General features: G+C 39.4%; 2 protein-coding genes across 4 annotated transcripts in view; one reads left to right on the top strand and one right to left on the bottom strand.

Annotated features, from left to right (window-relative positions):
* The window catches only part of ZNF484 (zinc finger protein 484), a 178,706-nt gene extending 153,898 nt beyond the window's left edge, over positions 1-24,808 (top strand). Inside the window, exons 9-10 of the mRNA XM_042964436.1 lie at positions 14,863-14,944; positions 24,200-24,808. Coding sequence (XP_042820370.1) covers positions 14,863-14,944; positions 24,200-24,251 — 134 coding nt within the window. The 3' untranslated portion in view covers positions 24,252-24,808. The remainder of the gene's footprint in view (positions 1-14,862; positions 14,945-24,199) is intronic.
* MFSD14B (major facilitator superfamily domain containing 14B) overlaps positions 4,613-27,894 on the bottom strand; it is a 72,013-nt gene continuing 48,731 nt past the window's right edge. For all 3 annotated transcript variants that reach the window (XM_042964437.1, XM_042964438.1, XM_042964439.1), the window contains 9 exons: positions 22,865-22,992; positions 21,188-21,302; positions 15,914-16,132; positions 14,221-14,334; positions 11,272-11,343; positions 9,817-9,929; positions 8,437-8,534; positions 6,324-6,466; positions 4,613-5,628 (listed from right to left, as the gene is read on the bottom strand). In XM_042964437.1, coding sequence (XP_042820371.1) covers positions 5,377-5,628; positions 6,324-6,466; positions 8,437-8,534; positions 9,817-9,929; positions 11,272-11,343; positions 14,221-14,334; positions 15,914-16,132; positions 21,188-21,302; positions 22,865-22,992 — 1,254 coding nt within the window. In that variant the 3' untranslated portion in view covers positions 4,613-5,376. The remainder of the gene's footprint in view (positions 5,629-6,323; positions 6,467-8,436; positions 8,535-9,816; positions 9,930-11,271; positions 11,344-14,220; positions 14,335-15,913; positions 16,133-21,187; positions 21,303-22,864; positions 22,993-27,894) is intronic.

Genomic DNA, 27,894 nt, shown 5'->3' with positions numbered 1-27,894 from the left:
AAGTTGTGGGATACACAATCAACACACAAAAATTAGTTGTATTTCTATACACTGGCAGTGAACAATCTAAACATAAAATTAAACAGAAAAACATCCCTTGGTCATATGGGTAGAAAGACTTAAATATTGCTAAGATGGCAATACTACCCAAGGTGATCTACAGGTTCAATGCAATCCCTATCAAAATACCAGCTGCCTTTTTTCCCCCACAGAAGTGGAAAAGCTCATTTTAAATTTTGTATGAAATCGCAGGAGTCACTGAATAGTCAACTTTAAATAATAAAGAGGGAGGATTTACACTTTTTTATTTCAGAACTTACTGTTGTAAACCTAGCTATCAAAACCATGTGGTACTTGTATAAGAACAGGCATAGAGACCAATGGGATAGAATTAAAAGTCCAGAAATATGTACTGGCACAAAAAGACACATAGATCAATGGAATAGAATAGAGAACCCAGAAATAGACCCACAAATGTATGGCCAACAAATCTTTGGCAAAGCAGAGAAGAGTATCCAATGGAAAAAAGTTTCTTTAGCAAATGGTGCTGGGAGAACTGGACAGCAACATGCAGAAGAATGAAACTGGACCACTTTCTTACACCATACACAAACATAAACTCAAAATGGATGGAAGACCTAAATGTAAGGCAGGAAACCATCAAAATCCTAGAGGAGAAAACAGACAACAACCTCTTTGACCTCAGCTGCAACAATTTCTTACTCAACGCATCTCCAGAGGCAAGGGAAACACAAGCAAAAATAAACTATTGGGGCCTCATCAAGATAAAAAGCTTCTGCAACAGCAAAGGAAACAATCAGCAAACTAAAAGGCAACTGATAGCATGGAGGAAGATATTTGCAAATGACATATTGGATAAAAGGTCAGTATCCAAAGTCTATAAAGAACTTATCAAACTTAACACCCAAAAAACAAATAATTCATTGAAAAAAATGGGCAGAAGACATGAATAGACACTTTTCCAAAGAAGACATCAGATGGCCAAAAGACACACGAAAAGACGCTCAACACTGCTCATCATCAGGGAAATACAAATCAAAACCACACTGAGATACCACCTCACACCAGTCAGAATGGCTAAAATTAACAACTCAGACAACAACAGATGATGGTGAGGATGCAGAGAAAGAGGAACCCTTTTGCAGTGCTGGTGGGAATGCAAACTGGTGCAGCCACTCTAGAAGGCGGTTCTTCAAAAAATTAGAAATAGAACTACCCTATGACCCAGCAATGCACTACTAGGAATTCATCCAGAGGATACAGGAGTGCTGATCCAAAGGGGCACATGCACCCCAATGTTTATAGCAGCACTATCGACAATAGCCAAAGAATGAAAAGAGCCCAAATGTCCATTGACAGATGAATGGATAAAGAAAATGTGGTATATATCTAACGGAACCTTACTTGGCAATCAAAAAGAATGGAATCTTGCTATTTGCAACAACATGGATGGAACTAGAGGGTATTATGCTAAGCAAAATTTGAGAAAGACAAATATCAGATGACTTCACTCGTGGAATTTAAGTTACAAAACAGATGAACACAAGGGAAGCAAAAATAATATAAAAACAGGAAGGGAGACAAACCATAAGAGAACAAGCACAGAACAAACTGAGGGTTATTCTCGTAAACACAGAGAACAAACTGCGGGTTGCTGGTGGGGCGTTGGATGGGAGGATGGGCTAAGTGGGCGAGGGGCATGAAAGAGGACACTTGTGATGATCACTGGGTGTTATATATAAGTGATGAATTACTAAATTCTATTCCTGAAATCATTACACTATATGTTAACTAATTTGGATTTAAATAAAACAAAGAAAACCAAAACCAATAACAAAATAAAATGCTATTTTCTTGAAAAAATAAAAATTCCAGAAATAGACCCCACACATCATTGTCCATCAAATTTTTGACATGTGTGCTAACACCTTTCAGTGGGGAAAGAATCTCTTCAAACAAGTGGTACTTAGATCACTGAATATTCACATGAGAAAGAATGAGATTGAAATATCTCACATAACATATAAAAATTAACTCAAAATGGGTCAAAGACTAAAACTCTTAGAAAATAAGGGTAATTTTTCATAACCTTGCATTTGGTAATGAATTCTTCGATGGGACACCAAACATAATAAGCAACAAAAGAAAACATGGAGAGGCTGGATGTCATCAAAATTAACACTTTTCAAAGTACACCATTAAGAAAGGGAAGACAACCCACAGAATGGGAGAAAACATTTGCCAGCCATTTACCTGGTAAGAACCTAGTATCCAGAATATGTAAAGAACTCTTACAACTCAACAACAGAACAACATCCCAGTTCAAAATGGGGGCATGAACTTGGACATTTCTCCAGAGAAAATACACAAATGGCAAACAACTCATGAAAAGAGACTCAAATCGTTAGTCATTAGGAAAACTGCAAGTGAAGACCACATTGAGGTACCATTTTAAACCAACCATAATTATCTATAAATGATGACAAAACAGAAAACAACAAGTGCTAGACAAGGATATGGAGAAATTCGCACCTTCTACATTACTGATGGGAACGTAAAATGTGCAGCTGCTGTGAAAAAGACGGTGGTGGTTCCTCAAATAAACAGTTGCCATATAAACCAGCAATTCCAATCCCAGGTATATTCCAAAGAAGAATTGAAAGCATGTTTACATAAGACTTGGATAAGATTGTTCATAGCAGCATTATTCATAATAAGCTAAAAGTGGAAACCCAAATGTCCATTTACATTTGACTGATAAATGAATAAAGGGAATGTGGTATGTTCATATGATGGAATGTATTTCAGCCTTTAAAAAGGAATAAAATTTGACACATGGATGAAACTTCAACATGGATGAACCGTGGAAACACGCTGTATGAAAAGAACTGGACACAAAATGTCACATATTGTAGGGTCGTGCTTATATTAAATGTCCAAAGTAGGCAAATCTCTATAAAGAGAAAGCAGATTACCAGTTGCCAGGTAATGGGGATAAGGAGAACTGGTAGTGATTGGTAAGGGATATGGTGTTTCTTTATTGGGATGATGGAAACGTTCTAGAGACAGTGCTAACAGCTGTACAACCATGTGAATAAGTTAAAAACCACTGTATTGCACACTTTGGAATGGTTAAAATGGTGAATTTTATCTCAATTTTGACATTTGTTATGCTGGGTAAGAAACTACAATTTTGATAAGCAGTGGTGAAAATGTCATGGGGGCATTTAAAAACATTGTGGCAGAATTGTGGTACAGAGAATTTACCATTTTAACCATTTTCAATAGTTCAGTGGCATTGAGTACATTCACTTTTATGCAACATCTCCAGAACTTTTCTCATCCTGCAAAACTGAAACTCTACCCATTAAACAAGAAGCTCCCGCTTGCCCTTTCCTCTAATTCTGGGAACCCCTATTGCACTTTCTGTCTGAATTTGACTAGATACTTCACAGAAGTGGATAACAGTCCTTTTGTGCCTGGCTTACTTCATTTAGCAGGTCTTGAGTGTTCATCCATGTTGTGGCGTGTGTCAGAACGTCCTTTCTTAGGCTGAGTATTTCATGGTATGTGTGTGCCACAGTACTTTCATCCACGCATCCAACACTGGACGTGCATTGGCCATTGTGAATAATGCTAATAAAACAGGCATACAAATACGTTTGTGTCCCTGGGTTATTTTTTTAATAAAAAAAAAGTTATGGTTTGTTTTTGAAGGGAGTCTGTTACAAATCACTTTTTTTGAAAATAAACCTATCTTTTGCATTAGCTTAAGGATTAGCAATTTAGTTGATAGCCACCGAAAAGAGAACCTGAAGATTGATGGTACTATTTGCTTTAAAGAAACACCAAAGACATAAAAGTATCCATTGCAAATTTATTATGCATTAGGAAGCTTAACTTAAAAACCAACAGCATAGTAAAAAGATATGTTATCTGTTCATAGCAGAACAGGTTTCAAAATATATTTTCTTTTAAATGTATTCAGTCAGTACACAATCCTTATAAAAAATGTATATATATTTTTCTGTCAACACCTTCATTACATTTATAAATACAAGATTTACACAGCACCCCATCAAAAAAAAAATTTAAAACTCCTTACAAATATCTACATATATTTCATACCTATAAAACTTTCAGAGGAGTGCTCTGTTAAAGGTGGGTGGGCCCTAGTTAATGGTCCATTTACTGGTGCAGCAAAATACATATAAATCTGTAAATTTTTCTGTCCATAAAACATCTCGAAAAATTAGCAAGACACTTATTTCTCAAACTGAGCTTCCTAAACCACCATGTTTTAGAAAAGAATTTAATGTGCATATTCCCATGAGATTCAAAAGTCAGATAAACAGATGGAAATACTGACTGGAAACAAATGCACACTACAGAGCAGTTAAGGCAGGAGTGTGATGAATGAGAAAAACTCAGAAGACAAACACAGAAGATGCAGCAAGGAGCAGATGGTAATAATACGTTCTATGGTCCGAAGTTGGATATAAATTCTGCCGGTATCCAGTCACTAATTCTCATCCTCACTTAGTAATATTTATATTGTCAAAAACTTTCTTAGAAGCTTCCTTCAATTTCTGTGTTGCCACCAGACTAGTCGATGTGTATTTTTCTTCTGTAGAATCACCTTGGATCTGACCCAAACACTAGCAATCTGAGTTGCCAGTTCTTCATAATTTAAATTTTTAAGAAAATTTTCCTTTATCTAGTAAAGGTTATCACTGATCAATATTAATAATGTCCAGAGGTTTATATGCTGAATTTCATTCTAGCCAAGAATAGGAAGTAGAAGGAAAAGGAGAATAAGACTTGGGTTTTTGTTTGACCTTTGAACAAAGGCAAGAGATCCCTGAAACTGAGTGACTCTTGGAGCGGCCACTCACGAACACCTGTGGGCTAAGCGGGCAAGGATCAGAGAAGCAGGAAGGAAGAAAATAAGAAGGGACTTTTCACCTCAACTCCTGTCCACACCACCCTGTACCTTCCACGGAAAGGGAGATGGAAAGACCGCTATCACTCCAGAATTACTCAAGGAAAGCCAGGCTTCCTACCACAGATACGAAATCTTTCTATTTAAGTTTTGAAGTGTGGACTCCAGATGACTTTGAGAGCTGCAATACTCTTTGCAGGAAAGTACTTCAAATCTTGTTCTAATGTACAAACAAAAAGAAGAAAAGAACCAGGAGGAGGAAGGAGGCAGAAGGGTGGAGGGAGTCACTTCTCAAACCTGGCCCTGAAGGATGCCGCTAATATCTTCCCTCCAGCACCATGAAATCTCCTACGTGGTGTGGCTCCCCATGGCTCTTAGAGACGGCATCTGCAGAATCCTCCTTTGTGCCCAGTTTACAGCTCGGTGCACCGATTCCCAGACTCCTCGAAAGAAGAGAGCTCCCAGATGCTGCTGTCTTGCAGCAGTGGCTCAATGTCCTCATCACTGCCCCGCTCTGGCATGTTGGTCAGGCTGCCGCTGATGCTGTTGCTGTGTTTTTGAATTCCACTGCCTTTACTATATTCAGGGATGAATAAGGCAACCAGGAAAGACAAAAGAACTATACATGCCCCAAATAAAAACGGCGGGCCTGGGATGACAGCTCCCTGATGGGCAAGGGAAACAAATGGAGACAAAGAATTAGGTTAGTCTTCAATCCAAAATTAGTCCTAGGTGACTCCCCCAAACCACCAAAAAGCAAATCCTTTTTTCATAAGCAAATGTTGCATTAAGTATCAAGGCAGAATCTAAGAGAGCTTGGTGTCTGGAACACGACAGAGGGCAACCAGCCACTGCTCTTTGCACCGCTTCCCAACTGCTTAGATGGCAGTTGTGGATCTCCAGTCCTACCCTATAACCGCAGGTCAGCACTCTGTTCATGAACATGAAGAGCAGTTCCACACAGAAATTAATACTGAACACTGCTTTGAAGGAAGGACTGAAGAAATATCAAATAAATAGGAAAAGCACTCTAAAGCACTCTCAAGTTTCTAGCAGGGATTTAGGTCATCTCACTTTTTATTTGGCCTGGTTGGGCTTCACGGAAGGAAGGCATTCTGACCAGAGTGCTTGAGTAGGTCAAAACGGACTCTGAACAAGATTAAGACAGAGCTTTTGAAGAATATATTAAATCACTGAAATGATCCTTCCCCAATCCCAGGAATGCACGGAACACAGCACTTACTACTACCAAATACAAGAGTAACATTATATAAACAAGAACGTTCTCCAAATTTAAGTTCAGAATTTGCTGGAATCAGACACAGTGGTTGTTATACAACTAGACTTATCACCAGTTTACCTGCAAGGCAGTATTATCAGAATTCAATTCCGGTTCCAACTCAGTCAGTTCCACATGGAACATGTAGAATATGAAGCCATACAGTGCTGGCCCCAGGCCATTACACAGTCCTCTTATTCCAGTTATGATCCCCTGGGCAACTCCTGTATCAGAACAAAGAGAAGGGAGCCGGTCTTCTCAGAAAAGCATCTCAAAATTAGGGACTTACATAAAGTAGATAAGGGACTTTTAGCCTACTGTAGTTTCATTCGGTGCACAAATGTTTTCTTGGTTTTACTGTGTCCTTTTAATATGGTCTTACTCTCTGCCCTAAGATCTATAAGGAGAAATGACAGAGATGATTGTGAAATCTCTTTTGGGGCTGAACCGCCCCCGCCCTCCAATAACAGCTAGATCCTTCCTATAAATGGGGAATAACAAAATGAAAAACTTTAATATTCCTCATTTACAGGTAATTTCCACTTTTCTATGGAATGAAATTTTCCTTCTCTACTCATCTAATGGTGCTTTAAAAATCTCCCCTTTGTCTCCCAGAGCCCTGGTGTAAGTCCACAGCAGCCCCAATGCCGTGTACTCCCATGTTCCTCATGGTGACCTGTACTGAAAAATCCCAGAAGGACCAACTTCTAGATATCTCTGGCTTCTAACATGACAGATAAAATATTAGCCTGAAGCATATGAAATGGATGTTTCCTAAGTTAAAAATGTTCAAAACATTAGGTTCAACTTAATACAATGTGTTCTAATAATGTTGTATGCTGACATTTAGAGAAACATCTGTACTAAAACGTATGAGCATAACAGGAGCCAAAGAAAATTCACGTTATGAAAGACCAGATGGTGCCTGTCAGACTTCAGGGCAGTGCCCATCCCCACAGGTGGCTCACATCTTCAGAAACAATTCCTCCCAAGGACACATGGACCAGTGAACTCCCATAGTCACTGTGACACATGGCATTTGTGGTGTTCAAGTGACACTTTAAATTTTTGTTTTTAATGTTTAATTTTTGAGAAAGAAACAAGAGACAGAGTGTGAGCGAGGAAGGGGCAGAGAGAGACACACGGAATCTGAAGTGGGCTCCAGGCTCCGAGCTGTTAGCACAGAGCCTGACACAGGGCTCAAACTTGCAAACTGTGAGATTATGACCTGAGCCGAAGTCAGACACTTAACCAACTGAGCCACCCAGGTGCCCCTCAAGTGACACCTTAAAACTGGTGAATAAGATGGTTAATTTCTGATGTGGAAAACTAGGTGCAATGAATAAACAATATTTTCCAACCTAGTTTTTTATTGAAACTTTTTAAAAGGCTCTAACACATTAAAAAAATTTTCTTTCTAAAATTCAGTACTTCCTGACAATATAGTAAGCCATTAAGAGAGAAGAAAAGGAACTGCCTGAGAGAGAAGCCAGAAGCACAAGAACGATGAAGTAAGAGTCTAGATGTAGGGGTGCCTACATGGCTCAGTCGGTTAAGCATCCAACTCTCGACTTCAGCTCAGGTCATAATCTCATGGTTTGTGGGTTTGAGCCTTGCGTTGGGTTCTGTGCTGACAGTGTGGAGTCTGCTTGGGATTCTCTCTCTGCCCCTCCCCTGCTCATGCTTGTGTGCACTCTCTCTCAAAAATAAATAAAAAAGAGTCTAGATGCAGAGTGCTATTCTCCACATGGTTGTCTTCATTTTGTTTCTCACTGTGCATTTAACTACACATATTTATCTTTTATCCTCTCAAAGAATCACTTCCTAAATTAAGCTAATGGCCTTTGATTCCAAACTAAAGAAATTTAAGTGATTACAGTGATTATAAATAAAGAGCTCACTGCTTTGCTAACCAGTTCATCATTCATTATTTGACATACATCTGTTAAAAGGATTATATAGTCTAGGTAATTCTCACGGTAACACAAAAAAGGAGTCAAAACCGAAAAGGGAAAATGAACAGTTCTAACTGCTTAGTCCAGATTTAAAGACTGTAAGATCAACGCAGGAAGTAAAACAGAAAGGCATGGTTGCTGAGAGAGGACCACATGGCTGTCACGTGCTCCACGAGCCTCCCCTACTCCAGGTTTATCTTAGCTGAAAGAGGAAAACAGCGAGGGGACAGTGACCTCACCTTGCTGATCTGACTCTGCGTTCCGAGAGACAAGAGCACTGACTGCAGGAAATGTGATGCTGGACATGGCGGCCACCGTCCCTGCTGCCCACATCATCCTGCAATGACAAGACAGGCTGCAGTCAGGCGGCAGGCCAGCCCCAAGCAGCTTGCTGTTCAGAGTACAATCTGGCAAGATCACAAAGTGCTTTCTGTTTTCTCCTGTTGTATTTATTTTTCCCCTCTTTAAAAATGTTTATTTTATTTTACCTCTTTGGAAATCTGTACCTCCTGCTTGTCTTCCCAGTACCAACTTTAGATGTAATAAGCTTAGTGAAGTTTCAAGGATTTCTTGTTTCTATAAACACATCTTCTTCACTGATTTTCCACTTTTCTCTCTGTACTTCTCACCTTTACACTGCCCTTAAACTGCTCAGTTTGCCACCCCACAAGGAAGTGTCATGTGCCACCAGTGGAAACAACAGAGACCTGATGTTCAGGATCACCATGAAAGGAGCGTAAGTGCATGTCAGTATTTAGTAGGAGTGTGGGCAACACGCAGCCCTCATGGCCGAAAATCTGCCTGGCCAGACTTCCTTGGGGCTGAACATGCACATCCTTATTGAAAAGAAAAAAACCCCTGCATTTCAACAAAATCCTTTAAACATACCACGAGTCGGACTGAATCAGCTACTGAACCAAAGTTCACAAGACTGAAATCTTAAAAAACAAGAAGAATCAACCACTGAACCAATGACCACATTTCTAGTTCCTCTAAGTTACGTCATCCACTTACATGCGAAAAAGGAGGATCAATTCTAGTATTTAAAATGGAGCTAGAAACTTGGGTATTTGGTGACCAGGCACATGTATCTTCTTGTTCTTCAGGGCTTATTTTGACCTTCCTGTTTGTGGGACTCTAATATGCTAGCAGTAATAACTACCTTAGGGCACACATGATTTTGGAGGGGATCTTAGTGTCCATCTAATTCAGATACTTTCTTACAAAGGTTAAATCATTACCCAAAGTCACTCAGCTAATTATGGCAGTGAACCCTGTCACAACCATTTTTTCTTGCTTCTTGTGTTGCTCTGGACTGTGTGATGTCATTAAAAATTGACAAGTGTGTATAAAAGTAGACCTAATTGGAGGGGTTGGAAGAGGAGACACACACATTGGATTAAATAAAAACTTCACCGCTGAGGTAAAGGTAATCTGAACAATCTTAGATTATCCAGATCCATCATTCCCTAAATTAGGTCTAAAGACAGATTTTGAAATGCTGAATATACCAAACTCCCAAGTAACCCTTGCTTCCTTCACCTCACACTCACCAACTCAAGTTCCTGTCAAGGGTGCTTTTGTCTGTTAGTTTATGAGAATCCAAAGGAGAGGCTTACCAGGCCTGAGATCCAAAACCATACCAGGCTAACTGGAACATCTGGAAGCCCAAGCCAAGGAGGACAGTATTCTTATTCCCCAACGATCTCATCAAGATGGTAAGAAAGACTGTCTGTAAACAAAGGAGATAATCTTGAGAAACCATGTGACCACATAGATTTGATGCAGGCTCTGTGAGGGAAGCCCATTAACGATGGCCAGGGACCTCTACTGGCACATAGCCTGGTCTGAGACCTGGGGCTCAGGGCCTTCAACCTCCTTCCACAAAGCCTGTTCATCTAATGCTTTGCTAGCATTACCCAAAAGGTCATCATAGCTGGTTAATTATCATGATTGAGAAGGACATGGCTCAGACTCTTAACCACCAGCGAACAGCAACCCCCTGCTGAACATTTACAGAATATGTGGGATTTTGCTGGAGGTTAACAGTGTCACAAAGTTGGATTGATATAAATTGGATTTTAACAAATCTATACTCTGCTGCTAAAAAACAAAACAAAACCAAACCCCACAAAAGTAGCTCAGATAGTCTGTAAAGAGAATAAAAGAGGAGTCTGGGTAATCAACTAACCACTTACTATAAAAACAAACCAAAACCACAAGCAACTTGAAAGCTCCACATAATTTACATTCACTGATACAGTTCAGTAAGGAGAAATAAAAGGCTTTTGCCTTGATGCCTTCCTTTGAGCCCTGTCAATTCTAATGTGCAGGCAAAACAGTTCCATAGTCTTCTGGTTTCTCCCTGAGAGAATTCTCCCAGAAGAGGGCTCTGCTTGGCACTCTACTATATAAAGCAGCATGAAGCCATCTTAGGGAATTGGCTTCTAGGCAGTTCCATGTGGAATCTGAATTCACCCAGGCATGTCAGTGAGTTAAAGGTCACATGACTTGCCTTTTGTGGTCCTACATTTATAATACATAGGGAATGTTCAATGCTCTTTACTCATTATATATATTCTAATGCACTGATTTACCACATCTCTTCAGTCCTGGGGATTATAGCAGGGTTTGCAACAGTTACTGATTTTCATTTCTGTTTTCCACTTCTGCTAAATTTTCAACATTAAAATACTGAAACATTCTCCTGATTATTTTGCAGTATCTGGAGTTAGACTGTTGTTAGTGGTTATAAAGCAAATTTTTATCCGCTGAATTGACCCAGTAGAGTAACAAGTATCCTAACAAGTACTGAAAAGTTGTCTTAACTTCCTAAATCACAACCTCAACATTCTATTAAAAGTAGAATGGTTCTGTAGACTATCCATGTCTGTTTACTGGGTCTGATACTGTACCATAGATATACAAGACGTTACCATGGATGGGGAGGAGGGGGTACAGACTTATTGTGCAGGGGATCTCAACGAACATTTCTTTGCAGTTTCCTGTAAATCTAGTTATTTCAGAATTAAAATGTAAAAAAAGAAAACAAAAACGGGTAAAATGTCACTTACCTGAGCCACAATAGACAGAATTCCTACCATAGCTATGAATGCTGCAATCTTAACAGATCCAAAACCTATGACCTGTGGAAATGAAAGAAAACACTTTTGTAATAGAGACATTGTAAAAATAATCCTCATCTCCAACCCACTAAGAGACAAACATAGTATCACCAAACACTAGAGAGAACATGAGGAAAATGGTTTGACTTTGGTGCTGCCAGCAGAGAATTTGCTCATTACCAAAGTTGGCGGCTCTCAACTTTGGCTGTACACTGAAATCATGGGGGCAACAGGGAAGGGGGGAGCAATGAAATGCTGTAACCCACGGGAGACCAATTAAATCAGACTCTCTGGGCCCAGCCACAGGCATGTTTAAAAAACTTCCATGGTGATTCCAGGAGCAGCCAAAGTGAGCTGGCAAGGATTTCTAAGCCTCTTAACCTCAACTGAAGCTCTGAAAGGCCACTTCAAGTTTTAAATATCAAGTTTTAAAAAAGTTAAATATTTTTGCCCTCTATTGAAACCCTATAAAAATCGGGAAAAGGACTTAAAAACTATTATACATTCCATTCATTTAACAAATGATTGTCTTGCTTCCAGTCACACAACTAGCTGATAAAAGAGCTAGAATCTCAGGTTCCCAAATCAGGGCTGCTGACGAACAGCCGCCTATCACTTGCCAATCAAATGCAATTAAAAAAAAATTGGAACCTGAAAATAGAGATTTAGGGACTATTTCTCAGCCTATATTTGTAAACATAAACATATCTATACTTAAAACAGCTTTATTGAGATAAAGTTGAAATATCCTATAATTCACCCATTAGATATGTAATGAGTTTAGTACATTCACAGAGTTGGGCAACCACCAACACAACTGCAGATGATGTCCTCACTCCTCAAAGAAACATGGTACCACATCAGGAGTCCCACTGCCCTGGCCCATCCCTCCATCCAGCCAGTGATAATACTTCTGTCTCTGGGTCTATTTATTCTGAGCATCTCACATAAATCCAATCAAACAATCTATGGTTGCAGTTTCTTTCACTTGGCACCATGTTCCACAGTTCATCCCCACTGAAGACTTAGCGCTTCACTGCTTTTTCTTGCCAAATGTTAACATCCCATTGTACGGATTTGCCACATTTGTTGATCCATTTCATGAGCTGATGAACATCTGGGTTGTTTCTACTTTTTGGCTATTATCAAAAATTTCTGTAAAAGTTTCTATGTAGATGCGTGTTGTAGGAATAGATTTGTTGGGAACCCTATGCTGAACACCTTGAGAAACTGCCTATCCCATTTCACATTCCCACCAGTCATGTCAGAGTTTCCATTTCTTCACACCCTTGTCTTTTGGTTACAGCCATCTTAGCAGGTATGAAGTGGTATCTCATTTTGATTTGCATTTCCTCGATGGCTAATGTTCAGTATCTTCTCATGTGCTTATTGGTCATTTGTGTATCTTCCTTGGGCAAGTATCAATTCAGTCTTTTTTGAATTTTTTTCAGTTGGGTGGTCTTTTCATTTTTGAGTTAAAAACTTATACTGGCTATAAATTCCTTATCAGATGTACAAACACCAAATGCAGTTTGAACGTGTGTGTGTGTGTGTGTGTGTGTGTGTGAACTGCTCTTAAAAGTGAGCACAAATACAAAATAACGTAAAATGATCCTGATTTACCATTAAGTGTTGGTGGTAGTGACATAAGCATATGTGCAGGAAAAAAGGGTAGAAAAGAAAATATCCACAGTTGCTTATTCTGAAGGAAGATGATTTTTCACTTCCTTAAGCTGAAAATATCCACAGTTGCTTATTCTGAAGGAAGATGATTTTTCACTTCCTTAAGCTTTCCCATTTTTCCTACATTGAATGTACCTTTAATTTAATGCATAATTTAATTACAAAAGCACATACGATTTTCTACATTAAATATGTTACCTCATTGGTCTTCCCTCTAAATCTCCAGCATCTGCTCACAAAAATGAATAAAACTGAAATAGAACTGTTTACAAAAACAGTTTTACTTATATACCACCATATAAAATATTAGTCTCATACTCTCAGGAAAACTAAAAGAATGGCAAGTTTAACAAGTTTCAATTAAAAATATCTCCCGACGGGCGCCTGGGTGGCGCAGTCGGTTAAGCGTCCGACTTCAGCCAGGTCACGATCTCGCGGTCCGTGAGTTCGAGCCCCGCGTCAGGCTCTGGGCTGATGGCTCGGAGCCTGTTTCCGATTCTGTGTCTCCCTCTCTCTCTGCCCCTCCCCCGTTCATGCTCTGTCTCTCTCTGTCCCAAAAATAAATTAAAAAAAAAAAAAAAAAAAAAAACAACTCCCGACAGAGAGGAATTTATCTTAGGAGGAGACCAGCTCTGCCACATGGAATAAACCATAGAAGGACTTCCAGTGAAATCGGTAAAAGACTGGGGCAGGATTGCCATGGAAGGCAACATGCGTCTCCGCAATCCCAGAGAAACAACAACAGTTGGAAAGGGAACTTAGTTTTAAATTGCCTTAAGCTAACCGCCTTTTTGGGGGGAACAAGGTAAAGTATACATTTTTAAAGAGAAAAAAGGTTAAGGGAGAGATTATTTAGATGACTGTTTGCAAGCCCCCTTGAAGTCCACAGCAGTGTTGAGCTATGGCCTTCTGAAGATGTCCCAGGTCAGTTCACATCAAATCAACTTGACCTCTCTTTGTGAAATTTAAATGATACATTCTGTTTATGCTCTCAAGGAAATTTTTCTCACAGTCTACATTTTATAGTATTTGAAAATATCATTGTATTAAAGGTTCCTCTGATTGCTACTTATACGTCAGCACCTACACTTAAACTATAGCTAGAAGCAGGTCCACACATTTTTTCCGCTATACGGTTTTCCTCAAAATACCTTTAGACAAATCCTAATCTTTGATTTCTTCATGTTCTAAAGCTACTAGGCACCCATTACCCACCTGTCTGAGATAGAGAAAAAAACTTGAATACTGTCCAGCTTCAGGAAGGTATGAAAGAAACACGGTGATGCAAATTAGTAAGACAGTAGAATCTTTTCCAACTTTCTTCAGTGACTAGGAATAAGCAGAAAGAGAAACACATAAAAAGTAGGAGACACTGACTGAATCACTGATATTCTGGGATACTGGTTTCATTGTTTTGATCTATTTGGGTGAATTATAAAAGTTGAACAGATTAGAAAAACAAGTAAATATTAACTCTATGGCTGTAAGTCCCAATTTCATAATTTTATGTTTACAGTTTTACAGCTTAAAAAACAAAACAAAAAACAAACACTTGCTCATCTTTGTTAACCATACTAGTTCACACACCCTGTGAATAGATCCTGAAAAAAATACTGCTCCAGAACCTTTTAAGAAAATCTCATCTCTTTCACTCATAATATAACCCCTTTATAAACACTTCAGGGTTTTTATTATATGTAAATTTACTATATTCTTTAAAATGTTAATATTCAATTGGCCTGTAAAACTGGAAGCCAAATAAGTATGTTCTAGTCATGGGGTCAGTGACAAGATTCTCTGACCAGTAACAGCTTTTTCATCTTCTTACAAAAATTTGAATCTTCCTTTTTTACACAGAATTGTTGAGAAGACCAAAAGGTGAGCTGAGGACTATAAAGTGCTTCTGTCTATGGAGACCTTGCTGCACACCAGACACTAGGTGAGTTAACTTATATACTCACCAAAACTCCCACACTAGCCTGGAAAGAATACACGGTAGTAGTCGTGCTTCACAGATGAATTTCCGTGTGTAACCTGGTCACTACATGACAAGAAAGTAGGAGGCGTGACTGGCTCCCAGGTCCATACCTGGTTTCCTTCTCTAAGCACCTCTTTCTCCATGTCTGACATTAGGGCACACACAAAATGACCAGGGGCTCTAGGTCATGGAGGCTTTTTAGAAAAGAATTTCTCACGAGTTATTTTTCTTATACACATTATTTCCTCACAAGTACACTTGGGTGATTAAAATCAGCAATCAAATCTCTGGTTATTTTTTTCCACATATATTTTTCTTCAAGAACAATGTTATGTCAGACAAGGGAGGGAGAAGGGGAGAGGTAAGATTCTTTGTCTCAGTACTTTTTCTAGTTGTTAATGGGATCCTTCCAAAAAAATTAAAAATGGTAAAAGCTTTTTAAAAGTAAAGAACCCATTCAGTCCACAAAATACAAGTCCAGAGCCTCTGGTCAAAGTGGATGTACATTAACAACTGAGAAAATAGCTACTACAGTCAGGCCAAATCCATTCACCTTTTCTGAATTTAAGTGAATGAACACAACCACTTCAAATGGCCACCTTCATTTTGTTAAAAAAAAAAAAAAAAAAAAAAAAAAAGTGAAAACAACCATGCAATAAGAAAAAAAAAAACTTCCTTCCCAAACCCTCATCAGGCATTAACTGAACATTTTTTCTTCTCTCTTCCCTCATGATACCACATGCGTGACTTAAACATAAACTCTATATAATCCTTGATTATATTATAGGATTATAATCTATAATCGTATAGACAACTACAGTCCCTTATATGCAATTTTTTTTTCTATTTTTCCTGGAGAAAGAAAGGGATCAACAACTGATGGGATGCACTAAGCTGCAGAAATATTCAATATTTTCATGTTTTTATTACCGCAAAAGGGTCTGCTTGTTTCCAAGAAATCTTAGCTCCCCAGGAAAGCGGCCTCATTTTCTCTGGCAAAGATTCTGGAACAGCCAATAAGATGAAGCAGATGTCCAGAACAGCCACGACTGTGGCCACCAGCACAACAAGGCTGTCTCCGTAACTGGCTGAAAGGTATGCTCCAATGGCCGGGCTGCTCACCAGACTTGCTGCAAAGGTGGCTGACACCTGTGGAAAAGCACACTCTCATCCACGGTCCTGGCCACTATCACAAACACACACAGAAGGCACACTCTCACTTAGTCCCATCTGCTGCAGGTGCACACCTAATTCTGGTTCTCATGTGGAGTCCCAAAGGGACGGACCATGACTGTCCTTCCCTGGCTTTAAACAAAACAAAAGGGATGTGTTGTACATACATTTTGACAATGGAAGAGTCATTTCATTTTAAGTACTTGTCCATAAACTATGAACTAATGAGATATCCTAGAAAGCTACAAGAATAAAAAATAATGGTATTAGAAACAAAAATTGAGAAAACCTTCCCCATAAATAAAACACACACACTTTAGGGTGCACCTGGGTGGCTCAGACTCTTGATTTTGGCTCAGGTCATGATTTCACTGCTTGTGAGGTTGGACTCCGTGCTGACAGCGTAGAGCCTGCTTGGGATTCTCTCCCTCTCTCTCTGCCCCTTCCTTGCTCGCGCACGCTTGCTCTCTCTCAAAATAAATAAAAAGTAAAATTAAAAAAACCCACCAACATACACTTTAGTCTTCTTTAATTGGGCAATAGGGATTTGGGGAGAAAAGCATGACAAAAATTTCTGCAGGGCTGATCACAAAACTTACAAATTACTCTGGGACTGTGTTGACTTCATATTCTAAAAACACTGACTGTTTGGGGTGCCTGGATGGCTCAGTCGGTTGACCGTCTGGCTTCGGCTCAAGTCATGATCTCAAGGTTTGTGAGTTCAAGCCCCGCGTCGGGCTCTGTGCTGACAGCTCGGAGCCCAGAGCCTGTTTCAGATTCTGTGTCTCCCTCTCTCTGCTCCTCCCCCACTCGTGTTCTGTCTCTCTGTCTCGGTCTCTCTCTCTCAAAAATAAACAAACATTAAAAAAATAAAATAAAATAAATAAAAACATTCACCATTTTATTATTTGGGGACCATTTCATTACCACGGAGATGGAAAAAAACCCTGATATTCTTAGAGAAAAAGCTGTAAGAACATCAAAGCTTTTTAACTAGAGATCCCTGGGCTGTTGATTTGTGTTACTCCCAACCTGCATCCAATACCAGAGACCACAAAGCCAACTGTCACACTTGCAACCTGAATCCATGTGGAATCTCTGCACACAGCTTCCTTTACTTTGGAATGTAATCTGCATGTGCAGAAGCTTAAATGGGCAGTCTCCAAATTATAACCAGATTGAGTGCCAAAAATATAAATTGGTTATTTAAATATCTACTAGATTTTAATAGAAACCACTGAAATCATTATCTATTATTAAAATTATGACTCCTGGTTAGCCAAAGACATTTTTCTTTCACCCAATACCCTTCCAAATAAATGTAAAAATACAATATATCTGAAATTAATATTACACTAAAGACACTATTAAAGCAAGTCCAATAAAAACTTTCTGGGGGAAAAAAGGAGGTGTAGAGAATTCCAATTTGGGGAACAGGAATCTTGGTTCAGTGTTTATTTAATTACCTGCTATGTACCAGGTGACTAAGAAGACAGAGTTCCTGCCCTTCAGGTTTTTCCATATTATTTGAGAAGATCAAGGCAAACACGTAACTACATTATAAACTACAATGACATGCAAATAGCTACGGCAGCACTGCTGTGGGGTTCTCGGGCTAACAACCTCTTATCTGCACAAAATGGGTCAGTAAAGTCATTTATTCATAAGTTTTTCATTATCTTAATCCTCTACCGCATTTTTGTACCTAAACCAAGAAGACACTCTACTCAATGTACAAATAAACAGCAATAGAAAGGTTAAATAGCTGTCTTAAGTTCATATGATGAGCAAGAACTAGAAGTCATTTTCCAATCTCTAAAATTCATCTTTCCCACTAAAATAGAGAGTCAGATTTACATCTGCTAAATTTCAGCTGAAACTGCTTTTTATAATTCCACAGCATTCCAAGTCTAAAGAATCTAATGATAACTTGAGTTTAAAGAAGAAAACAAGAATTTATTTATTTGTCAAAATGACATTTATCTACCATCATAACCGTCTTCTAGCCACATGGACATTTTCTTTTCTTTTCAAGTTTATTTTGAGAGAGAGAGAGTGAGTGAGCAGAGTAGGGGCAGAGAGAGAGGGAGGCAGAATCCCAAGCAGGTCCTGTGCTGTCAGTGCACACCCGAAAAGAGGCATGAACTCATGAACCATGAGATAGATCATGACCTGAGCCAAAATCAAGAGTTGGATGCTTAAATCAACTGAGCCACCCAGGCATCCCAAATGGAGACATTTTCTAAAATAAGCATTGTTCAATAACTCAAGATTTCGTCATTGCGAACAATGGACTTAAATTATTATTATTCTAGAACAACAACTTAAATGACGGCATTCTACTAAGCTCCCCTCAAAATACTTTGGAAAGGAGTCAGTGCTACTTCGGATATAATGAAATTAATGCTCATTAATAAAATGGTGCATTCCAAATCATGGTAAACTTTTTTTGGAGAGGGAGAGAGTACTCACGAGCAGGCAGGGGGCAGAGAGAGAGAGTCTCCAGGCCCAGCGCAGAGCCCAACACAGGGCTTAATCTCACAACTGTGAGATCATGACCTGAGCCCAGATCATGACCTGAGCCAAAATCAAGAGCTGGATGCCGAAATCAAGCCCTGGAAATCAAGGGCACTGAGCCACCCACATGCCTCTATGTTGAACTTTTAAATTCATCTTTCTCATCCATGTGCTGCCCCCTACACTGCTCTGAGAAAGAGGTGCTCTATTTTCTGGTATTTCTACAATTTAAATATTTGTAAACTGCCATAGAGAAAACCTGAAATTAGCAAAGGCAGAAATCTTTTTTTGTTTACTTATTTTGAGGGGGGGGCGGGGAGAGGGGAGAGAAAGAGAGAGAATGCAGAGGAGGAGCAGAGAGAGAGGGAAAGAGAGAATCCCAAGCAGGCCTACACTCTCAGCACAGAGCCCAACATGGGGCTTGATCCCATGAACTGTGAGATCAAGACCTGAGATGAAATCAGGAGCCGTACATTCAACCAGCTGAGCTACCCAGGCACCCCTAACAAAGGCAGAAATCTTAATGACAATCTTTAAGCTTTCAAAACAGAGTTTAGGAAACAAGCTTAAGACTTACGAGTCTATGTATCTGAAGAGCTGAAAGCCTCCCAGTGGACTCAAATGGGAAAACAGGGTGGATGCTCTCAGACACAGAGAGGTAGCTCCACCTGTCCTTCTAACACAGCCCAATTCAGTTAGGGCCCTCAGTGCCCAGGATTCTATCCTCCCACCAATTCCTCTGCTGTTCTCCACCTATAATTTTTCCTCCCTAAATGGTACACTGAAATAGGTATTAGTGAGGTTTAGTTTCTTAAAATATGCAAAAAGTAAAACGTAAGAGAGTGCAAGTAGGGTAGGGGCGGGGAGCGGGGCGGGGACAGAGTATCTGAAGTGGGCACAGAGCTGTTAGGGCTTAAACTCATGAACTGAGAGATCATGACCTGAGCCAAAGTTGGTCACTCAACTGACTGACCCATGCAGGCGCCTCCAGGAAGTGAGATTTGAAAGGATGAGCAAGACTTGGGAAAGGAGAGAGATAATGTGGGTTTCCGGCATTCAGTCCTCCTCCAACGTGTTCAACAGCTAGATCACTCCTCTTTTATCCACCTTTTCTCGATGTAAACATTTCAAACAGAGGGAACTTGAGAGAACAAGTGGAGAATGCACCACCCCAACTACACCACTTTGCATGTGGACTGTTTTGAACTGTAGGCAATTAAGACCCAGCAGGCTCAGGGAAAGCTTTTTTGCCTTTCTTTTAATGCCTGAAAGAATTCAGACAGGGGCCTATATCAGGAAGAGAGCTATGCCAGAAATAACTTTTTATATCAGAAAGACTTATCTGCATGGCATGGCACACATTTACTTACCAAACATTTGTTCTTCCCATCTTCCTGTGAACTGTCTTCCTCCCCTCCAAAGCCCAAGACCCCTACCCTCTTTTCCTTAGCTCAGGATGGCATATAAGTCTCAACTGCGTCCCAGTCTCTCGTGTCTTTGGAGCTCTGTACAAAATTAAGTGTTTCCCTCCTATTAATCTGTGTCAGTTTAATCATTAGGCCAAAGAACCTAGAAGAAGGGGTAATTATCCCCCTGCAACAGCATGCACATACCTCAGCAAGTTCACACATTGGACACACGCCCACACATGCTCACATGACATCTTTTACCCTGAGCCACATGAGTAGTCAAGACACTGAGCTAAAGGGCTTTAGCCTCCATCTTCTACAAGTCTTTCTTCCCTACGGAACTGCAATGCCATCATCACACTTCGGAAAATCAGAAATTATCTAACACTTACCAAGAAGAGATCTGTAACTTTCATTAAGCACTCCACAATTACACAGTACCATATCCCAAGTAAGTGCCTGAGACATGCAAGCAGCAATAAATATAGTAACAGTGGATTAACATGGTTGAGGCACAACATCTCCCTAACTGTGAATTAGGTGCATGGGGACTTATCTCAGCACCAGTTTACTGTTTATGGTTCCTCAAGACATAAGCCAACAAGAAACAAATCAACTTTTTAAAATATTTTGCAGTCAACAACTCACATTCCTGACAAACTTCCAACCCTATACATTATTATACATTATTAGCAATTTCCATCTGGCTACTTTAAACTTCATCAATTTCCATAGCAGTGCCTGGGTGGCTCAGTCGGTTAAGCATCTGACTTCAGCTCAGGTCATGATCTCACAGTCCATGAGTTCGAGCCCCGCGTCAGGCTCTGTGCTGACAGCTTAGAGCCTGGAGCCTGCTTTGGATTCTGTGTCTCCCTCCCTCTCTGCCCTTCCCCCGCTCATGATCTGTCTCTCTCTGTCTCAAAAATAAATAAAAACATTAAAAAAAATTTTTTTTAAACTTCATAAATCTTTTTTATTTTAATTGCTGTAGATTTTATGTAAGTCAGTATTTAAAAATTTTTTTTTAATACTTAACACTTTAATACTTTAACACAATTTAATTATAAATACTTCTCTGGTTACAATACATAAACTATAATCTTACCCATCCATAAGCAGTACTTCGCTCATGTTCCTGAGTGACATCAGCTACATAAGCAAATATCACAGAGAATGTGACCGAGAAGACTCCAGACACAGAAATCATCGCAAAATACCACCTATAAAAAGATTATTTTAATTACCTGGAAGAGAGGTGGCAGTGTGCATACACTTTCATAACCAGAGGTAATGATATTATGTAAAGATTATAAACAAATAAAAACAAATATATGTATGTGTATATTTAAAGATATAATGGACTACTAATAAACTGATAATCAGGATGGGGAAGAAGTAGAAACATACCAATTTTGTAATTGCTCAAAGGATGTCAGTACATGCAGGTGAAAAAATGAAAGAATAAGGGGATTAAGTAAAGATATAATCTTAAAGGTAGCCAACAGAAGAGAAATAAAAACTTAAAATTTCCTAGCTTTAGCTAAGAAAAAGAAACATACAGCATATGACTTTAAGACAGGTACACAAAGGCAGAAATCATAACAAAAGTATTAATGTATTTAACACTAAAAATTTCAATCATATGCACAGATGCTTTTAAATAAATATTGTTAAGATACCAACAAACAAAATCTCACAGAACAAAAAGTAGGATTTATCCTAGGGCAAAGGATATTTCAAGATTAGAAAATACATTAATATAATTCATCATAGTGATAGATAATATTTTTCAACAAAAGCTACCTTAATACTTAAATGATGAAACACTGTAACATTTCCTTTATATACATGAAAATGTTAGGTCCACAATTATCACTTTTATTTAACATTCTTCATTAGTCAATGTAAGTAGCAAAAGCAACAGCATGAAAACTGGAAGGGAAGAGGCAAAATCATTTAAAGATCTAAAGAAAAATATTTTAAGGTATTGAGAGGACATTAAAAGAAAAAGCCCTCATTTATCAGAAAAGCATGACTTGTTCTTGGACATAAAGACTCAATATCAAAAAGTATTTTATAAGATTCATCATCTGGTAGAAAATAAAATGATCCACCATGGGTACCCAACATATTTACAATGGAACAAATATTGACATAAAATTATGAGATAATCAAATGACATTTACCCAAGCCAATAAATACTGCATTAAAACAACAACAACCCCTTCCATTCTAAGGTGTGTTCTTTACACCTTATGAAGAACATCTCAGCATTTTGGCCAAATACCATCCTCTGCAACTAAGAAAAACAACTAAGGTACAGCTCAGGTACAAATTCCAACCCATCTTTGGTAACTGAAGAGACTTGGTTACATGTTAATACTCTCTATCATGAAAAATGAGATCAAATTCAAATTCCTATTATGAGTGAGAATAGGCTATTGGTCTAATAACTACAATGTACTCAAAAGTGACTCCTGTCTATTGATATAAACTGTTCATACAGTGCCCTAGAGCAGTGAGCTGACACAAACACATTTGCAGTCACAAGGGTTGAGTACAGAAATGGTACACCCCCTCCCAGGACCCAATCCTTTAATTAACCTCATGGCAACATCTTTAAATGTCTTAAAGCCCAAACTGGCTTTCAGTATTATCAGAGAGATTAAATAAAAACACGGGTACCAACTGCTTTGAAATAGTTAAGAAATGCTCTGCAGATGTATTATTCACATGTGACCCAAAACAGATAGTCATGATGGTGGAAGGTCAAGCCACTCACCACGGGCTGATCCTCATCAGTGGAATTGGGAAGCAGGTGAAGAAGACGGTGCCCAGGAGAAAGGGTTTCCTCCCCCACACATCAGACAGAGCGCCTATGAGGGGGGCACTCAGAAAAGATAGCAGGCCCTGGAGAGAAAAAACAGAAACAAAGGTCAAATGTACAATATGATCCCCCAATTACTTGTAATTCTTATTTTCTAAATGCTCCAATTTATTTTTTTTTTTTTGCCCCCAAACAGAATAATTTGAAGCATTAAATGCAAATTATCATTTAAAAACATTCTAGGGGCGCCTGGGTGGCTCAGTCAGTTAAGTGTCTGACTTTGGCTCAGGTCATGATCTCACGGTTTGTGGGTTCAAGCCCCACATCAGGCTCTCTGCTGTCAGCACGGCACCTGCTTCAGATCCTGTCTCCCTCTCTCTCTGCCCCTCCCTTGCTCACACTCTCTCAGAAATAAAATGAACTTAAAAATACAACAAAAACCATTCTAACAAATTTCTAAACATGCTTTAGAAAAGGAAAAAAGGGGGGAGAGTTTGTTTTTTAGGAGAAACTGAAGAAGAGGGGATATGAGATATGTATACCTATTTTACGTATCTTTACACCAAGCATACGGGAAGAGGCCAAAACTTATTTCATTTTAATAAATATGCACAGCTCTAAATCAACTGCTCCAATGAAGGTATTTTCTCACTTGCTACCTGGTCCCTGACCCTGGTCCTCCAGACAATATGTGCTCCCGTTGATGAGCTGCAAACCTTGCTCGGATCCCTTCTTTAAAACCCTGCAGCGGTTCCCACTGTGCACAGTCTAGAAGTCAGCAGGTATATAGGGGTGAAATGAACACCTGCACTTTGCTTTTACAAAAAATTGGGAGGGGAGAAAACAGATGAGACAAGAGTAGGAAAATGTTGGTGAGTAGTGAAACTGGGTGAGTTCATAGGTGTTCATTTTATTGTCTACTTCTGTGTATTGGAAATTGCTCAGCACAGCATACCAACAGGACACCCCAAAATCTGGCTCCTAACACACATCCTATGCTTTGGCTGTATGAAGCACCTCCTAGTTTTCCCAGCATACCGTCCTCCTTTGTGCCTGTGGGCCCTTAATGTGCCTGCCTACACTTCCCACAGTCGGGCTGGGTAAACTGCCAGTCGTTCTTTACAACACCGTGGGGAGAAGCACCTCCTCCTCTTAACTTCTCTTAGGTCCTCAAGCAGAATTAATCACACTGGTTTTTGTGGAGTGCAAAACAAATTCCTCCCGCCTGGTACGTTTCTAGCTCTTCCAGTGCAATTTTAACACTTGCTATTTATCTTTCTTCTCTTTCAGGACGGTTTCTTCACATCTCTGTACCCTTGGTGCTTATCACAAGGCCTCATAATAAGGGCTTTCAAAGATTTGAATTAAACTTTAAGAGGAAACCAAAGTCACACTGCTGGCAAGAAAAGGAACAGGATTCCGATCTATCAGCCCTAGGTAAACCTAGAACCCACTGGCTGGGAGACACGTGCACTGAAATAAGTGGGTCGGTGAGAAGACGACTCAACGGAAGGCAGGCAGGGTGAGGAGAAAAGCTTTTTAGCTCCTCTGAAATAAAATATTAATCCAAGCCCACGATCAAATCTTGTAATTTAATTTCTAAGTCACAATGGATTTCCATTTAGCCTGTCCTTGTGTCAAGACGGTAAACATCAAGAATTAAATGGTGTTCCTTTAAGAGCCAAGCAACTGCAGAAAGTGGGGCTTAAATTCAGGACTTGTGACTACCAGTTTCATGAATTTTAGAAAAGAAAATCTTCAAAATTCTCTAGAAATATCAAGTACCTGCATACGTGGGTAGTATAGAACTGGTCAACAAGAGGTCCTTGGGGGGCTCAGATGGTTAAGCATCTGACTCTTGATCTCGGCTCAGGAATTCAAGCCCTGCATCAGGCTCTGTGCGGACAGTGTGGAGCCTGCTTGGGATTCTCTCTTTCCCTCTCTCTTTCTGCCCCTCTGCCCATTGGTGTGCTCTCTCTCAAAAATAAACAAACATTAAAAAAAAGGGGGGGGGGATGCCTAGGTGGCCCAGTTGGTTGAGCATCCGTCAGTCAGGTCATGAACTTATGGCTTGTGTGTTTCAGCCCCGCGTTGGGCTCTGTGCTGATGGCTCAGAGCCTAGAGCCTGCATGTAAAGAAATTTAAGAGGACAAGGCAGTGAAAATCCACTACTATCACAAAACTAGTAACAAAAACTCTTTAAAGAGCTCTGGGAAAGTTTCTGGACAGTTCTGATTCCAGACTTCACACAACGCTTTAAAATATGGAATGTATGCCATTTTTAAACAAAAGACAGGAGAAGGCCAAGTATTAAAGTTATATTTAAAATAATGCATAGCTAGGGTGCCTGGGTGGCTCAGTCGGTTAAGCTTCCGACTTTGGCTCAGGTCATGATCTCAGTTTGTGAGTTCAAGCCCTGCATTGCGCTCTGTGCTGACAGCAGGGACCCTGCTTCGGATTCTCTGTCTCCCTCTCTCTCTCTCTGCCCCTCCTCCACTCATGCTGTCTCTGTCTCAAAAATAAACAAACGTTAAAAAAATTTTTTTGAATAAAATAATACATGGTTTTAACAGAAAAAAGGTACTGTCTTCGAGATTATGAATTTAAATGGTAATTTAATCTATCCATTAAAAATATTATTCAAATCAAATTCTTAGTAACAATAATAGATACTGAAAATAACTTTATTAAGATGCTAAAATACAATCTCATACAGTTCACCCCTGAAGAACACAAGGATTGGGGCACCAACACCCACCATCTTATGCAGTCAAAAGTCCATATCTAACTTCTGACTCCCCCAAAAGTGAGCTACTAACAGCCGACTGTTAGCCAGAAGCTTTACTGAGAACATAAACAATTAACAATATTTTGTATGTTTTATGTATCATATACCATATTCTTACAATAAAGCTACAGAAAAGGCGAAGAAAACCTTAAGGAAGAGAAAAGATATTTACAGTACTGTACTGCATTTGTCAAAAACAAGAAAAGTGCCTGCGTACAAGGGGACCCATGCAATTCAAACCCGGGTTGTTCAAGGGCCAACTTGTACTTGCCTCTTTGGAAAACCTGAATTTCCTAAAAATCAAAGACTTTCTCCTCTCCCAGGTACTTCTTCACTACCCAGTCTGGCCTGAAATTCTATTAGTGCACATTGTCAGAGCAGCAGATTGAGGACATTCGTACCCTGATGGATTGGGCAGGTACTTCTTCAGTACTAATGATGCAGGATACAATTTGCAAATGAGAACAAAATGTTTAAAACTTAACACCAGACAGACCTGAGAGGCAGACCTCAAAGCCCTCATCTTCATCAGAAATACAACTGATTCCCACCATTCACAGTAGTTATGTTCTGTAAGGTTGCCACAGACACTGAATTACAGAATAGGCAACGACTGCTCCTCGAGGAAACAGTGTCAGGTTCCTGCAAGCGTCTGGTCACCTAGTGTCATTTACTGACCAACACACAACCGTGATTTACGTGTGTTTCTGTTTAAAGACACTTTAATACACATTGTTGACTTATGAACACTGAATTCTCAGTCAACAGCACTACAGCTCATGCCTGAATGAGGCTTATCTGGCAGCATTCTCTCTGTAAGGCACATCACAGACCTCTTGCACTTCAAGATAGTAGTCAGTACTACACACGGGGACATTTTAAACAGCCAAATCACCAATAAAAGGCACAAAGATGCAAAATATGTGGCACTAAGTGGACCACAAGAAAGACAGATGTACGGTTATAAGACCTGAAACAACTAGGTGGAAGTTCGAACAAATGGCTGGGCACTCACACTTCTCCCCTCACCCCAGTGCATAAATGACCACAAAAGCACTGTGTTGATCTGGGGGTCACAAACTCAGCGAGTAGGTGGACTGGAAATATGAGATCCAAAAATAATGAGGGTCAGCTGATGCCATGCTTATCATAACCCAACCAGGACTAGATATAACACGATGTGCAGGCGTCCAGGCACAGATGGTGAAATTCACCAACGGTTCAGCACAGCCACGTCAGTAAGTTAGCTTCCCAGTGGACACGGGTGTTTAAGGTGGCATAATTAACTGGCCAATAATTCTGACATGACTTTAGCCTCTAAAGTGACAAAACAGCAATCAGAGTTTATTGTTCAATTAAATACAATTATCCAATAAACATTGTGAAGCATACAAAGAATGATAAATACAACTCATTTGAAGCACCCATGCATAAATTTTACACTTAATATAGCCATCACGGAAGTTTTAAGTGTACGTTTTCCTGTTGGTAAATATTTGACTAAAACAGTTTGTGTGAATATTTTTAAAACTAAAGACGGCTTTTTGTTTTCCTTTACAGTATAATTAACCTCACGAATGCATTTGAGGGAGCACTGGCACCAATGAAGAATAAAATACAAAGTCTTTTAACTACTACTAAAAACTTTTCCGTGAAAAAGTTCACATTCTATGACAAATTTTCAGTATTCTTTAATAAGCAATGAGGAACTTGCGACACGTACTTGGTTACCCCAAAGTTAGATTCATTTTGATCTTTCATACAGTAATTCACTAATAATGACTTTTATCTTGCATTTCTTAAAAGATGAAAGACAAAAATCCTACTTCAATAGAACTGTGTTATTTATATAATTGACAAGTATTTTCACATAAAGGGACCTGGGTGGCTCAGTCGGTTGAACATCCAACCTAAAGCAAAGAACTAGTCTTACCTACTTGTGAGTACTCTTACGTGTTTTCTTCAATGGATAAATTAGCAGTCTGTCATAAAAAGTCTGCACTTAAAATTGATGAGTCATCTCTCAAGTAGGTGGTTTAATAATTTTATTTATAGATAACAGAAAGGATAATCTTTATTCAAGTTCTTGTCCAAATTAAGCAAGAATTATTCTGCACACATGTGTGTGTAGGAAAAGCTCTCTGTACTTACTAACACCAAAGAGCAGCTTGAAGAAACTTTAAAGATACCTATCTTG

Source organism: Panthera tigris, chromosome D4 (assembly GCF_018350195.1).
Source record: "Panthera tigris isolate Pti1 chromosome D4, P.tigris_Pti1_mat1.1, whole genome shotgun sequence".
Lineage (NCBI taxonomy): Eukaryota > Metazoa > Chordata > Mammalia > Carnivora > Felidae > Panthera > Panthera tigris.
The sequence above is the reverse complement of the archived record's forward strand: the minus strand, read 5'-3'. Positions and strand labels throughout refer to the sequence as shown.